General features: G+C 43.3%; 1 protein-coding gene across 3 annotated transcripts in view; it reads right to left on the bottom strand.

The window, feature by feature from the left end:
- ccdc170 (coiled-coil domain containing 170) overlaps positions 1-7,298 on the bottom strand; it is a 120,709-nt gene extending 113,411 nt beyond the window's left edge. For all 3 annotated transcript variants that reach the window (XM_069932320.1, XM_069932323.1, XM_069932324.1), the window contains exon 1: positions 7,104-7,298. In XM_069932320.1, coding sequence (XP_069788421.1) covers positions 7,104-7,229 — 126 coding nt within the window. In that variant the 5' untranslated portion in view covers positions 7,230-7,298. The remainder of the gene's footprint in view (positions 1-7,103) is intronic.
- Positions 7,299-15,721: the final 8,423 nt, after the last annotated feature.

Raw genomic sequence — 15,721 nt, 5'->3', positions numbered from 1 at the left:
ATGAATACAAGCCTATACACCCTCTTCTGATAGATCCACCAGCCCTAAATCATCAATTCAGAAGGGATCAAACTGAGAGCAGTGCAGCTAAACCTGAACTTGCAATGCACTTTATTGAAACATTTATGACCTAAAAGCCCATTTTTTTATTAGCCTACTAAATTACTTTTGTATTTTTACAGCATTTTATTCATTTCTACACATGGATCTCCAGATCTATCTGCACATTCACATTTATTAGCACTTTGCCATTCATAAAATACTTCAACTTTTCAGGGTCCAGTCCTCACTTGCTCAAATTCAGCTTCAGATTAGCCCAGCTACTTTAACAACAATGCACCTGCAAAATTATTCATTATTTCTATTCATTATTCAAAGTTCTGGCATTATTTACTGGCCAGATAATGTTGTCAGAATATATGGTTCTCAAATCTTTCATTTAAGCCATGAAGAGCTGAAATTCCAATACAGACTCTTGAATAATACGTGTGGCCAGATCATGGTTTACACGGTCCCAAGAAAATATGTGGCCCTCAATTCTTTATCCTCTCATTTTTGTTATCAGCATCTTATTTGGAACTTACATTAGATATAAATAATACCAGTAGATCCAATTTTAACTACAAGGCTTGTGACTTTCTCAAAACATGCGACATGCTCAGTGACCATAACTTCTTTTCTTTGGCTTGGCTTCGCGGACGAAGATTTATGGAGGGGGTAAAAAGTCCACGTCAGCTGCAGGCTCGTTTGTGGCTGACAAGTCCGATGCGGGACAGGCAGACACGATTGCAGCGGTTGCAAGGGAAAATTGGTTGGTTGGGGTTGGGTGTTGGGTTTTTCCTCCTTTGCCTTTTGTCAGTGAGGTGGGCTCTGCGGTCTTCTTCAAAGGAGGTTGCTGCCCGCCAAACTGTGAGGCGCCAAGATGCACGGTTTGAGGCGTTATCAGCCCACTGGCGGTGGTCAATGTGGCAGGCACCAAGAGATTTCTTTAGGCAGTCCTTGTACCTTTTCTTTGGTGCACCTCTGTCACGGTGGCCAGTGGAGAGCTCGCCATATAACACGATCTTGGGAAGGCGATGGTCCTCCATTCTGGAGACGTGACCCATCCAGCGCAGCTGGATCTTCAGCAGCGTGGACTCGATGCTGTCGACCTATGCCATCTCGAGTACTTCGACGTTAGGGGTGTAAGCGCTCCAATGGATGTTGAGGATGGAGCGGAGACAACGCTGGTGGAAGCGTTCTAGGAGCCGTAGGTGGTGCCGGTAGAGGACCCATGATTCGGAGCCGAACAGGAGTGTGGGTATGACAACGGCTCTGTATACGCTTATCTTTGTGAGGTTTTTCAGTTGGTTGTTTTTCCAGACTCTTTTGTGTAGTCTTCCAAAGGCGCTATTTGCCTTGGCGAGTCTGTAGTCTATCTCATTGTCGATCCTTGCATCTGATGAAATGGCGCAGCCGAGATAGGTAAACTGGTTGACCGTTTTGAGTTTTGTGTGCCCGATGGAGATGTGGGGGGGCTGGTAGTCATGGTGGGGAGCTGGCTGATGGAGGACCTCAGTTTTCTTCAGGCTGACTTCCAGGCCAAACATTTTGGCAGTTTCCGCAAAGCAGGACGTCAAGCGCTGAAGAGCTGGCTCTGAATGGGCAACTAAAGCGGCATCATCTGCAAAGAGTAGTTCACGGACAAGTTTCTCTTGCGTCTTGGTGTGAGCTTGCAGGCGCCTCAGACCATAACTAATCTCTGACAAATTCACTATCCTCCACCTGTCTAGTTTATATTTGACTAAATGTTCAGCTGCTAACAACAAATTCCAGTAACTTTCCTAAAACTGATTTTTGACAAGTTAATTTATAATTCCCTCATTCGTATCTTACTAATCTCATATCCTTATTAAATAGTGTAGTGACTTTATACCATGATGAAGAGCTCAAGCCTGAAACATTGGTTACGTATCTTTATTTTCATATAATATATATATATATATATATTATATGAAAATAAAGATACGTAACCAATGTACATTGTTTGACTTGCTGAGTTTATCCAGCATTGTGTTTTTACTAGTGATGTTATCACTTTTTCTGTACAAGGGAAAAATCGAGTTGTTTGAGTTTTGAAAGATCGTGACCAATGAACTCATAGGTTTTTCAACTAATTGTATTAATATCCTGTGAGAGAGGAATGTAATAAAAACTGCCTACTATCAAGGACTCATTTTACATCACAGCACAAACTCAACATATTTCTTGGTCCTTGTCTGTCAGCGACACTTTCAAATTAAACTACGCCAATTCCCTTTTATTTCGCTGAGACTGCTTCTCCTAATTAAGCATTTACATTTAGATTCATTGAGCCAAACATTACAGACAGGCCCTGCGGCCAAACTCATCCATGCCAACCAAAATGATAATCTGGGCTAGGGTATGGCCTGCTTTTGGTCCATATTCCTCTAAGCCTTTCCTCTGTCCAAATGCCTTTCGAACATTGTAATTGTAAACCTTTCTACAGCTTCCTCGGGTAGATATACACTATCCTCTGAGTGAAAAAGATAACCCTGGCCCCTTTTAAATCTCACCCGTCTCACTTTAAACTTACACCCTTTAGTTAAAGATCATATAACATCATAACTAGACAATGAGCATTCATTTTATCTCTGCCTCAATTTCATTGCCTTTCCCTTTTTGATTTTCATATCAAACCTAATCACATTGATGCCACTTTGCTCCTTTGCGCAGGCCCGAGGACAGGTCCACGTCCTCCCCCTCAACGTCCTCCCCCTCCACGTCCTCCCCCTCCACGTCCTCCCCCTCCACGTCCTCCCCCTCCACGTCCTCCCCCTCCACGTCCTCCCCCTCAAAAGATGCTCACAAACTCAAGCTAGCATGCTGGAACATCAGAACCATGCTAGACAAGACTGACAGCCACCGACCTGAACGTCGGTCTGCCCTCATTGCACATGAACTCCTCAGACTTGACATCGACATAGCCGCTCTCAGTGAAGTCCGCCTGGCAGATGTAGGCAGCCTCCAAGAACGCGGCGCGGGCTACACACTCTACTGGTCTGGCAAGCCTTCGGATGAACGACGCCTATCTGGTGTAGGCTTCATGGTCAAGAGCTTCATTGCCTCCAAACTCGAAAACCTTCCGACAGGCCTCTCGGACCGAATCATGTCCATGCGACTCCCACTTCAAAACAAGCATCACATCACCCTCATCAGTGTCTATGCTCCAACCCTCCAGGCGGAACCAGCAGAAAAGAACAAGTTCTACACCGACCTGCGCAACCTCATCCAACGTACCCCTACAGCCGACAAGGTTGTCATCCTGGGCGACTTCAACGCTCGCGTCGGCAAAGACTCAGAAACCTGGCCAGGAATCCTGGGCAAGCATGGCGTCGGCAAGTGCAACGACAATGGGCGCCTCCTGTTGGAGCTCTGCGCAGAACAGCGGCTTGTCATTACAAACACCCTTTTTCAGCAGAGGGACAGCCTTAAGACCACCTGGATGCATCCCCGATCCAAACACTGGCACCTCCTGGACTACATCCTGGTGCGAGAAAGTGACAAACAAGATGTGCTCCACACCAGGGTCATGCCTAGCGCGGAAGGCCACACTGACCACCGGCTGGTTCGCTGCAAGCTCAACCTTCACTTCAAGCCAAAGCCCAGGAACAATAAAGCCCCCAGAAAGAGGTTCAATGTTGGAAAACTGCAGTCAGACGAAGCGAGAGGAAACTTCCAGGCAAACCTCAAAGCAAAGCTCGACGATGCAACCCGCCTCACGGACCCGTCCCCTGAAACCCTCTGGGATTAGTTGAAGACTACCATACTGCAATCCAATGAAGAGGTACTGGGCTTCTCCTCCAGGAAAAACAAGGACTGGTTCGACAATAACAGCCAGGAAATCCAGGAGCTGCTGGCAAAGAAGCGAGCTGCCCACCAGGCTCACCTTACAAAGCCGTCCTGTCCAGAGAAAAAACAAGCCTTCCGTCGCGCATGCAGCCATCTTCAGCGCAAACTCCGGGAGATCCAAAATGAGTGGTGGACTAGCCTCGCCAAACGAACACAGCTCAGCGCGGACATTGGCGACTTCAGGGGTTTCTACGAGGCTCTAAAGGCTGTGTACGGCCCCTCACCCCAAGTCCAAAGCCCGCTGCGCAGCTCAGACGGCAAAGTCCTCCTCAGCGACAAGATCTCCATCCTCAACCGATGGTCAGAACACTTCCAATCTCTTTTCAGTACCAACCGCTCAGTCCAAGATTCCGCCCTGCTCCAGCTCCCTCAACAGCCCCTAAGGCTAGAGCTGGATGAGGTTCCCACCCTGGATGAGACATATAAGGCAATCGAACAACTGAAAAGTGGCAAAGCAGCAGGTATGGATGGAATCCCCCCAGAAGTCTGGAAGGCTGGCGGCAAAACTCTGCATGCCAAACTGCATGAGTTTTTCAAGCTTTGTTGGGACCAAGGTAAACTGCCTCAGGATCTTCGTGATGCCACCATCATCACCCTGTACAAAAACAAAGGCGAGAAATCAGACTGCTCAAACTACAGGGGAATCACGTTGCTCTCCATTGCAGGCAAAATCTTCGCTAGGATTCTACTAAATAGAATAATACCTAGTGTCGCCGAGAATATTCTCCCAGAATCACAGTGCGGCTTTCGCGCAAACAGAGGAACCACTGACATGGTCTTTGCCCTCAGACAGCTCCAAGAAAAGTGCAGAGAACAAAACAAAGGACTCTACATCACCTTTGTTGACCTCACCAAAGCCTTCGACACCGTGAGCAGGAAAGGGCTTTGGCAAATACTAGAGCGCATCGGATGTCCCCCAAAGTTCCTCAACATGATTATCCAACTGCACGAAAACCAACAAGGTCGGGTCAGATACAGCAATGAGCTCTCTGAACCCTTCTCCATTAACAATGGCGTGAAGCAAGGCTGTGTTCTCGCACCAACCCTCTTTTCAATCTTCTTCAGCATGATGCTGAACCAAGCCATGAAAGACCCCAACAATGAAGACGCTGTTTACATCCGGTACCGCACGGATGGCAGTCTCTTCAATCTGAGGCGCCTGCAAGCTCACACCAAGACACAAGAGAAACTTGTCCGTGAACTACTCTTTGCAGATGATGCCGCTTTAGTTGCCCATTCAGAGCCAGCTCTTCAGCGCTTGACGTCCTGCTTTGCGGAAACTGCCAAAATGTTTGGCCTGTAAGTCAGCCTGAAGAAAACTGAGGTCCTCCATCAGCCAACTCCCCACCATGACTACCAGCCCCCCCACATCTCCATCGGGCACACAAAACTCAAAACGGTCAACCAGTTTACCTATCTCGGCTGCACCATTTCATCAGATGCAAGGATCGACAATGAGATAGACAACAGACTCGCCAAGGCAAATAGCGCCTTTGGAAGACTACACAAAAGAGTCTGGAAAAACAACCAACTGAAAAACCTCACAAAGATAAGCGTATACAGAGCCGTTGTCATACCCACACTCCTGTTCGGCTCCGAATCATGGGTCCTCTACCGGCACCACCTACGGCTCCTAGAACGCTTCCACCAGCGTTGTCTCCGCTCCATCCTCAACATCCATTGGAGCGCTCACACCCCTAACGTCGAGGTACTCGAGATGGCAGAGGTCGACAGCATCGAGTCCACGCTGCTGAAGATCCAGCTGCGCTGGATGGGTCACGTCTCCAGAATGGAGGACCATCGCCTTCCCAAGATCGTATTATATGGCGAGCTCTCCACTGGCCACCGTGACAGAGGTGCACCAACGAAAAGGTACAAGGACTGCCTAAAGAAATCTCTTGGTGCCTGCCACATTGACCACCGCCAGTGGGCTGATAACGCCTCAAACCGTGCATCTTGGCGCCTCACAGTTTGGCGGGCAGCAGCCTCCTTTGAAGAAGACCGCAGAGCCCACCTCACTGACAAAAGGCAAAGGAGGAAAAACCCAACACCCAACCCCAACCAACCAATTTTCCCTTGCAACCGCTGCAATCGTGTCTGCCTGTCCCGCATTGGACTGGTCAGCCACAAACGAGCCTGCAGCTGACGTGGACTTTTTACCCCCTCCATAAATCTTCGTCCGCGAAGCCAAGCCAAAGTTTAAGTTTAAAAAGATATAACATCATAACTAGACAATGAGCATTCATTTTATCTCTGCCTCAATTTCATTGCCTTTCCCTTTTTGATTTTCATATCAAACCTAATCACATTGATGCCACTGCTTTCTATTGTTTCCCAAATCCCACGATCACAACTTGTCCCTCTCCAGGACCGGAACCTGTTTCATTACATACTCTTCTCAGACCAATCTGTACAAGCAGTCTTTGATGCTTACTTTTTCCACAGAGAAGTCCACCTCTGTCTCATTTAAATCATCCACCTCCAAGTTTGTGGTTTCTCCAATTTTCTCTAATTTGTGTACATAGTTTTATCCATTTCAAAAAGTCATCTAACACAGAAACACGGGCCAACTTACAGTGATCAATTAAGCAGCCAAAGTGCAAGTCTTTGGGGTGAGGAAGAAACTGGAAGGCCTGAAGGAAACCTATGCAGCCACAGCAAGAACATACAGAGGACAGGATTGAACCAGGGTCACTGGAGCGGTGAGGTAGCAGTTCCACCATCTACATTATAGGGCCACCCAAGTGGAGATTCTATAAAGAATCTCTGATAATTTACTCCTATTCCTCAATCCAGACACAATCCTTGGTGGAACCTGAACTCAGATTCTTTGGATTAGTCCTGCACCCAAAGGTGACAGGGTGGTTATATTACTGGTCAACAAAATGAATTAAGAGCCTGAAATCAGGAGTTCAAACTTCACTGTGGAAGGAAATCTGACCTGCCCCAGGGTGCATGTAACTCCAGACACACACTGAACCCTTGACTGTTCTGGGAAATGTAATCGACCAAATAACAAATGTAAATGAACTCGCAAGTCCCCAGTAAATGATTGTTAAAGTTCTACTTTAAGGAACGGGAGGTAAGCTCAAGCTTCAGGTCATTTTGTAAGAAGTTTTCCTGTGCCCCGGCGCGGCTGCCCGACAGCAACTCTGGGGCCAAGAGAGTGCCAGCTGGTTTGGCTCACCCACCTCCTGCGCCGGGCGGCCGGCTGCCGGGGAGCCCGTCCAGGCGAGTGAGCGCAGGGCACGGTTACTGTAGACATCGATCCGCTCCGGCAGCGGGGAACCCGAATCCGCCCCTCTGCAGCTGGACATGGTGCTGGAGCTGCGCTCCTTCAAGCGCCCCGGGAGCCAGCAGGTTCAAGACTTGCACCCAAGGCGACGATCCCTCCCTCCAGTCGCACTGTTGCCAGGACGCTGATCCAGCCCCCAGCTGCACTGTTACCAGGGTTTCCCGGCGTAACCTTTTGCGACAGGAGCTGGAGGAGGGGCCAGAAGCTGGGGTTCATTCAAGAGAACTGGGAAGTTGCTGGAGAGCCTATGCTTTAGGACAACGGTGCTGGAAAAACTCAGCAAGTTCCTCGGGTAGCAACGATAATGTAACCAATATGAGGCCTTGACGAAAGGCTAAAGCCCCAAACATTGCAACACCTCACTGCATCTGGTGCACCCTTTGCAGCATTCTCTACATGGGAGAGACAGTCGCAGATTGGGAGATCGCTCCACTCAGCGGCAGGCCCGAAACATTAATTCCATATCTTTGCCACATAAAGAACGCTGCGGGCTTGCTGAGTTTCACCAGCCCTTGCGTGTTGACTTACAATCACATCTGCAGACTTTTCTGTTTAACTGAGGCTGATGGAAAATATTGGAAGTACGCTGTAGGACTTAAAGGAGCAGGAACTTCGCCATCAATATGATTGTAGCTGATCATCCAAATTCAGGCACAAATGTACTGGAGAAACTCTTCATGTTATGCAGAATCCATAGGAAAAATGAACTCTGCTCCAGCTATCTCCCTATGTCCTTTTAACCTTACAGAAAATATCTGACTAGTGAGTGAGGTTTTTTTTAATGATTTGGCTTTGACTTCTTCCACTGATCCTTATTAGGGAGCAACATCACTTGGGATAGGAACTGTCCCACTGCAAGAAACTGCAGAGGGATGTGAACGTTCATCATACACCCCTTTCTATCCATTGGCCCCTGTCTCTGAAAATCAGACAACATATCAGAGAGACTAAAAGTCATCTACTGCATCCAGTGCTCCTGTTGTGGCCTTCTCTACATTAGAGAGACTGGGCCTAGACTGGGAGATCAATTTGCTGAGCACCTTCGCTCTGTCCGCATCAATCAAAGAGATCTCCCAATGTTCGAACATTTCAATTCTGCACCCCACTCCCACGCCAGTATAGAACATTACAGCACAGTACAGGCCCTTCAGCCCTCGATGTTGTGCTGACCTATGTATTCCTACCAAAAACAAATCCGAAACCTTCCCTACCTTGTAACCCTCTATTTTTCTTTCATCCATGTACCATTCCAAGAGTCTCTTAAATGCCCCTAATGTTTCAGCTCCACCACAATCCTTGGCAAAACATTCCATGCCTCTCAGAATCTTGTAGATCTCTAGCAAGTTTCCTCTCATCCTTCCTCACTCCAAAGCGAAAAGTCCCAGCTCTACTAAACTTTGCCTCGTAAGACTTATTTTCCAATCCAGGCTACATCCTGGTAAATCTCCTCTGCACCCTCTCCATTGCCTCCACATCCTACTGTGTGAAGGATCCAAAGAGCGGCTTCAGCAAAATGTAATCATCAGTGTTAACAATGGCTGGACAGAGATGAGACGTGAGAGAAGGGGGTTGGGGGGTCTGCTAGAATGCAAAGGAAGGTCAGTTCCTGCAAGAGATTGCAGGCAAGGCCAACTTGATATATTTAACAAAACTGCTTAAGAACTGGAACATATGACAAAGCATCATACCAAATAAGGATAAAAATAAATAAGAATTGGGGTCGCAAAAGTCATGGGAATGGGAGAAGTAAACAAGGCCGGGCTTTAAGACGAGGAGCGGAACAGCTTTTGATAAATTAAACTAACCTATCAATTACTCAGTTAACTAACAAAGGAGTGGTTATTAACACAAAAGAATGTATAAAGAAGGTTGTTGAATATTAGTGAGTGTGCCTTCTCTGAAGGAGACCCGCTCTTGCAAGAACGTTGAATAAAAGGTTATATCGCTTCACCAATTGACTCTGAGAAATTTTTTCATCAGTGAGCTGGGTTTCTCACACTTCCTCTAACGAGGTAACCAGAGATTTGGAGAGTTGGAACATGACCTCTCAACTCCTGAACTCAATCCCCCTATTAATGAAACCCAACATTCCATAGGCCTTCTTAACTATCAGATTTAAGAATTGTCAGAGCACATACATGACATCACATACAACCCTGAGATTCTCTTTCTGTGGGTGCAGGAGAATTACCACTTATTGATGATGAAAAATAAAACTCTACACAGCGTATACATGTAAACAAATAAAGAACTGTAAACAGATAATGCATGTAAACAAACTGTACAAAACAGAGAAAAAAATCTATAAAGTGCACAAGTAAGAGTCCTTAAATAAGTACCTGATTGAGTTTGGTGTTTAGAAGTCTGATGATGGAGGGGTAGCAACTGTTCCTGAACCTGGTGGTACAAGTCTTGTGGTACCTATACCTCTTTCCTGATGGCAGCAGCGAGAACAGAGCGTGTGCTGGGTGGTGTAGATTCTTGATGTTTGCTGCTGCTCTCCGATGGCAGCATTTCCTGTAGATTTTCTGGATAGTGGGGAGGATTTTGCCTGTGATGTCCTGGTCACAGCCCAGGACATTCAGCCAATTTTTCAACCTCCCTCCTGCATGCTGGCTCATCACCTTTCTTTATACACCCCACTGCAGTGGTATCATCGGCAAATTTGTAGATGGCATTATTGTCATACCGAGTCACACAGTCGTAGGTGTAAAGTGAGTAAAGCAGGGGGGCTAAGAACGCGGCCCTGTGGTGTTCCATACTGATGGAAATTGAGGAGGAGATGTTCTTACCAATCCTCTCTGATTGTGGTCTGGACATGAGGGAATCCATGATCCAATTACACAGTGGGGTGTTGAGTTCCAAGTTTTGGAATTTGCTGATCATCTTTGAAGGGATGATGGTGGTAAATGTCAAACTGTAGTCATTAAAGAACATCCTTATGAATGCATCTTTACTGTCCAGGTGTTCCAGAGCTTTGTGGTTTTCAATTTTTTTTCTTTCTGCTCATATACCACCTTAAGTATTCCCTATGCCATAGGTGCTCTGTGATTAGTAAGGGATTGCTTAAAGTGGTATGTGAGTAGAAAGAAAAAGATTTGAAAAATCACAGTTTCATAACTCCAAAGGAAATGGGCCAATGACAATTTTTTTCAAGCAAAATATTTCAGTAACAATTGGGTCCAGAGAAGTGGTTCTCAACTTTTTTTTTGCCACTCACATATCACTTTAAGTAATCCCTTACTAATTACTCAGCACCCATGGCATAGGGATTACTTAAAGTGGTATGTGAGTGGAAATAAAAAGTTTGAAAACCATTAATGTAGAGCCAGTGAGATGGCATCTGCCTTAGACCTGTTGCTACAATAGGCAAACTGGAATATATTCAATTCACCATTCTGACTGGAGCTGATATGTTTCAACACCTTGATGTAAGTGCTTCTGGTTGATAATCATTAAGGCAGGTTACTACACACTTCTTTTTTTGAATATTTTATTTATCAGTTTTCAAGCTCAAACTCATTCATCAAAACTTACATTCATCATTTCTGAACAAGGTTCACCATTGAGTCCAAGCCCTTTTTCTACCCCTACCTTCCCCTTGTCACACACCACGGACTACATAACATACGACATTCAAGACGCTCACAACAAAGATTGAAAACATAAATCAGGGATGTGCGGATATGCAGCCCGTGACCCAGCTGATATCCTATCCATGGCATTTTTTTTCCTGGATTGGGATGGGATGGAGCTAGGTTGTGAGGCAGGACGGACCACACTATAGCTGTGCACCTGTGAATTTTAGATACGGTTTCCAAATTTTAAGGAAGGTACTGTACTTTTTCCTGAGATTTTACCTTCTCCAAGGGAACACAGCTCTGCATTTCTGCATTCCAGCATGCAATGCTCAAGCTGGAGTCAGACTTCCAGGTAGCTGCTTATGCATTCCTAGCCACTGCAAATACAACCATTACAAATTGGATTTGAAATTTGGACAGCTTCATTGCAAGTCTTATGTTCATCATATTTTCCAGCAGGAACAACTCTGGGTCCTGTGGGAATTCTTTACCTATGATTTTCCCCAGGTCTTTGCCCAGGTCCACCCACAAGGGCCTCACCTTGGTACATGTCCAGGTTGTGTGCACTGAAGTTCCTGTTGCAATGCCACATCTAAAGCATTGATCTGAGACTTCTGATTTTGATCTGTTCAGTTTTTGTGGTGCCTGATATAGCTGGTGAAGAAAGTTGTACTGCACCAGCCTGATCTGACACAAGTCTGACCAGCACCACGCGACAACCGTTATTCCTAAGTCCAACTCCCACCTGTGCCTCGACTTGTGAAGGCCTAGTTTAGGGCCCCCCACCCCACCTTCCCTTGCCTGAAATAAGAAATACACTCCGTGTGTTCCCCTTTTGAATCAGGGTTTCTATGTTACTGTACTCTGGCTGAGCCATAGTTGAACCTAATTTGTCCCTTAGAAAATATCTTATTTGTAGATAGCAATGGAATGTCTTATTTGATAAAGCATAATTATTTCTAAGTTGCTCAAATGACATTAGCTGCCCCTGTTCATAACAGTCCTCTATGATTTGGACACCATTCCCATTACATCTGAAAGAAATCTTGCTGCATATTTAGTCTCCATGATCCTAGCCTCTACATGTGCCAAAGCCAATAAAATGCCAATTCTAGAGTAGGAGTCATGTTGTTTTGAATAGAAAGAATAATCCCTCTCCCTTGGATGTTTCCATCTCCACACGTCTATCAAATTCAGGTCCCTCAAACAGCCTTTGTTTTGGTTATCTTTTTTGTTGTCTTGTCCAAGACAGGATCCAGGCAAAAGTTAAAGTCTCCCCTAACCAAATTCTTCTCCTTTCGCTCTGTCAATTTCAGGAAGGTGTCTTTTAAAAACTTCTCATCAATAAAGTTGCGGGAGTACACATTCATCAAGATCCAGGACTCTGAATATATCTGAGTGCACCAATACGAACCTCCCTGGTTTGTCTGTGACCACAATTTGCACCCTCACTGGACACTCTTTCCTATCAGTTTTGCTACCACACCCGCACCCCCCCACCCTTGCCTTTGAGCCAAATGAGGAGGCTATCACCTGACCCACCCACCCACTTTTTTAATTTTTGGTGTTCCCATTCTGTTAAATGTGTTTCTTGGTGGAAAGTAGATCTGCCTCCATTTACTTGATGTATGCCAAGGCCCTTTTCCTCCTCACAGGCCCATTCAAACCATTTACATTGAGAATAATATATTTTATACTATTAAGCATTGCCCCAGGGATTTCCACAAAGTTCGTACCCCTATACCTCAGTAGTTCCACCCAATTTTCTCCTTCCAGCTGACCACTGCAGCTCACCCAGCGGTGTAACAAATCCCAGGAAAATCAGGGTCAACAAAGGCAAAAGGACAAATAAAACCAAAAAGGAAACAACATATAACACCAGACATTGAAACAACTGATCAACCCCACACATTTCCTCCCTTCCAGCTTTTTGCAAACCTCCCCCACTCACCCCCATTGGTGACTGAATCCCTTGCATTGTCACCACCCCCCTCTATATTAAAGGTTGTGCCTTTCACACTTATCTACCTCCCTCTCCTCTCCACCCACCTTCCCTTTCTTCCCCTTTTTACTTTTACACCCAGTTATTATTTCATAAACAATATTTACATTCTTAATTGTTACAAAACTCCCCAGCATTACTATCTTTTTTTTTATTTTTTATTTTTCACACTATAAACCACATTGATCAAGATACATACATTTTACTTTTCAAATATATACAGTGTCGTTTTCTCCCCCTCCTCTTCCCATCCCACCCTCCCTACCTCCCCTCCCATTCATTTAAACTACAAACTCTAAGATACATTAAACCCATCAAACAATGTTGTCACTCAATAAAAATAAACAAGAAATTCCACTGAGTCAATTCTTTTCATTTCCTTCTCCTTCTGTCATTTTAGGTGGTAGATGTCCTCGGTAGGTTTTCTCTATTGTGTTTCATGTATGGCTCCCATATTTGTTCAAATATTTCAATATTATTTCTTAAATTATATGTTATTTTTTCTAATGGAATACATTTATTCATTTCTATATACCATTGTTGTATTCTAAAGTTATCTTCTAATTTACAGGCTGACATAATACATTTTTTTGCTACAGTTAGGGCTATCCTAACAAATCTTTTTTGTGCACCATCCAAATCAAGTCCAAATTCTTTGTTTTTTATGTTACTTAGGAGGACGATCTCTGGGGTTTTTGGTATATTGCTTTCTGTGATTTTATTTAATATCTGGTATAGATCTTCCCAAAATTTTTTCTCTTTCTCACATGTCCAGATTGCATGAATTGTTGTTCCCATTTCCTTTTTACAGCGAAAACATCTGTCAGATATTGTTGGGTCCCAATTATTTAACTTTTGAGGTGTAATGTATAGCCTGTGTATCCAGTTATATTGTATCATAAGTAACCTCGTGTTTATTGTATTTCTCATAGTTCCAGAGCATAACTTCTCCCATGTTTCCTCCTTTATCTTTATGTTTAAATCTTGTTCCCATTTTTGTTTAATTTTACCATTTGTTTCCTCATTCTCCTTTTCTTGCAGTTTAATATACATATTTGTTATAAATTTTTTGATTATCATTGTGTCTATAATCACATATTCAAAATTACTTCCCTCTGGTAACGACTGCTTCCCAATTTGTCCTTCAAGTAGGATTTCAGTTGGTAGTATGCCAACACTGTATCGTGAGTTATATTATATTTATCCTTCATTTGTTCAAAAGATAATAATTTATTTCCTGAAAAGCAATTTTCTATTCTTTTGATCCCTTTTTTCTCCCATTCTCTAAAGGAAAGGTTATCTATTGTAAAAGGGATTAGCTGATTTTGCGTCAGTATTGGCTTTGGTAATTGGTAATTTGTTTTATTCCTTTCTACATGAATCTTCTTCCAAATATTGAGCAGATGATGTAATACTGGAGAATTCCTACGTTGTACCAATTTTTCATCCCATTTATATAATATATGTTCAGGTATCTTCTCCCCTATTTTATCTAGTTCTAATCTAGTCCAATCTGGCTTTTCACTTGTTTGATAAAAATCTGATAGGTATCTTAATGTGCGGCTCTATAATAATTTTTAAAGTTTGGCAGTTGTAAGCCTCCTTGTTTATACCATTCTGTTAATTTATCTAGTGCTATCCTCGGTTTCCCCCCTTTCCATAAAAATTTCCTTATTATTTTCTTTAACTCCTTGAAGAATTTCTCCGTCAAGTGTATTGGCAATGCCTGAAATAAGTATTGTATCCTTGGGAAAATGTTCATTTTAATACAGTTTATCCTTCCTATTAGTGTTAGTGGTAAGTCTTTCCAATGCTCTAAGTCGTCCTGTAATTTTTTCATTAGTGGATATTAATTGAGTTTATATAGATGGCTGAGGTTTTTATTTATTTGTATACCTAGGTATCGTATTGCTTGCATTTGCCATCTGAATGGTGATTCTTTCTTAAATTTTGAGAAATCCGCATTATTCATTGGCATTGCTTCACTTTTATTTGCGTTAATCTTGTATCCCGACACTTATCCATATTCCTTCAATTTCTTATGTAATTCTTTTATTGATATTTCTGGTTCTGCCAAGTATATTATAACGTCATCTGCAAATAGACTGATTTTATATTCCTTGTCTTTTATTTTTATCCCATTTATTTTATTTTCTGTTCTTATCAGTTCTGCTAGTGGTTCTATGGCTAACGCGAACAATAAGGGAGATAGTGGGCATCCCTGCCTTGTTCATCTGCTTAAGTTAAATTGTTTTGATATATATCCATTTACTGTCACTTTCACCAGTGGCCCCTTATATAATGCTTTAATCCAATTAATATATTTCTCTGGTAAGCTGAATTTTTGTAGTACTTTGAATAAATAATTCCATTCTACTCTGTCAAAGGCCTTCTCTGTGTCTAAAGCAACTGCTACTGTTGGAGCTTTATTTCCTTCTACTGCATGAATTAAGTTAATAAATTTACAAATATTGTCTGTTGTTCGTCTTTTTTTAATTAGTCCGGTTTGGTCTAGATTTACTATTTTTGGTACATAGTCGGCTAATCTGTTTGCTAATAGTTTAGCTATTATCTTATAATCTGTGTTAAGTAAAGATATTGGTCTATATGACGCTGGTGCGAGTGGATCTTTCCCTGTCTTTGGTATTACTGTAATTATTGCTGTTTTGCATGAATCTGGTAAGCTTTGTGTTTTATCAATCTGGTTGATTACTTCCAGGAGGGGAGGAATTAATAAATCTTTAAATGTTTTATAGAATTCTATTGGGAATCCATCCTCTCCTGGTGTTTTATTATTTGGTAGTTTTTTTTATTATCTCTTTTATTTCTACTATTTCAAATGGTTCTGTTAATTTATTTTGTTCTCTATTTGTAATTTTGATAGTTCAATTTTAGTTAAAAATTCGTCTATTTTGTCTTCTTTCCCTTTGT

This window comes from Narcine bancroftii, chromosome 4 (genome assembly GCF_036971445.1).
Source record: "Narcine bancroftii isolate sNarBan1 chromosome 4, sNarBan1.hap1, whole genome shotgun sequence".
In the NCBI taxonomy this organism is placed as follows: domain Eukaryota; kingdom Metazoa; phylum Chordata; class Chondrichthyes; order Torpediniformes; family Narcinidae; genus Narcine; species Narcine bancroftii.
This window is presented reverse-complemented; position numbering and strand designations above follow the sequence as displayed.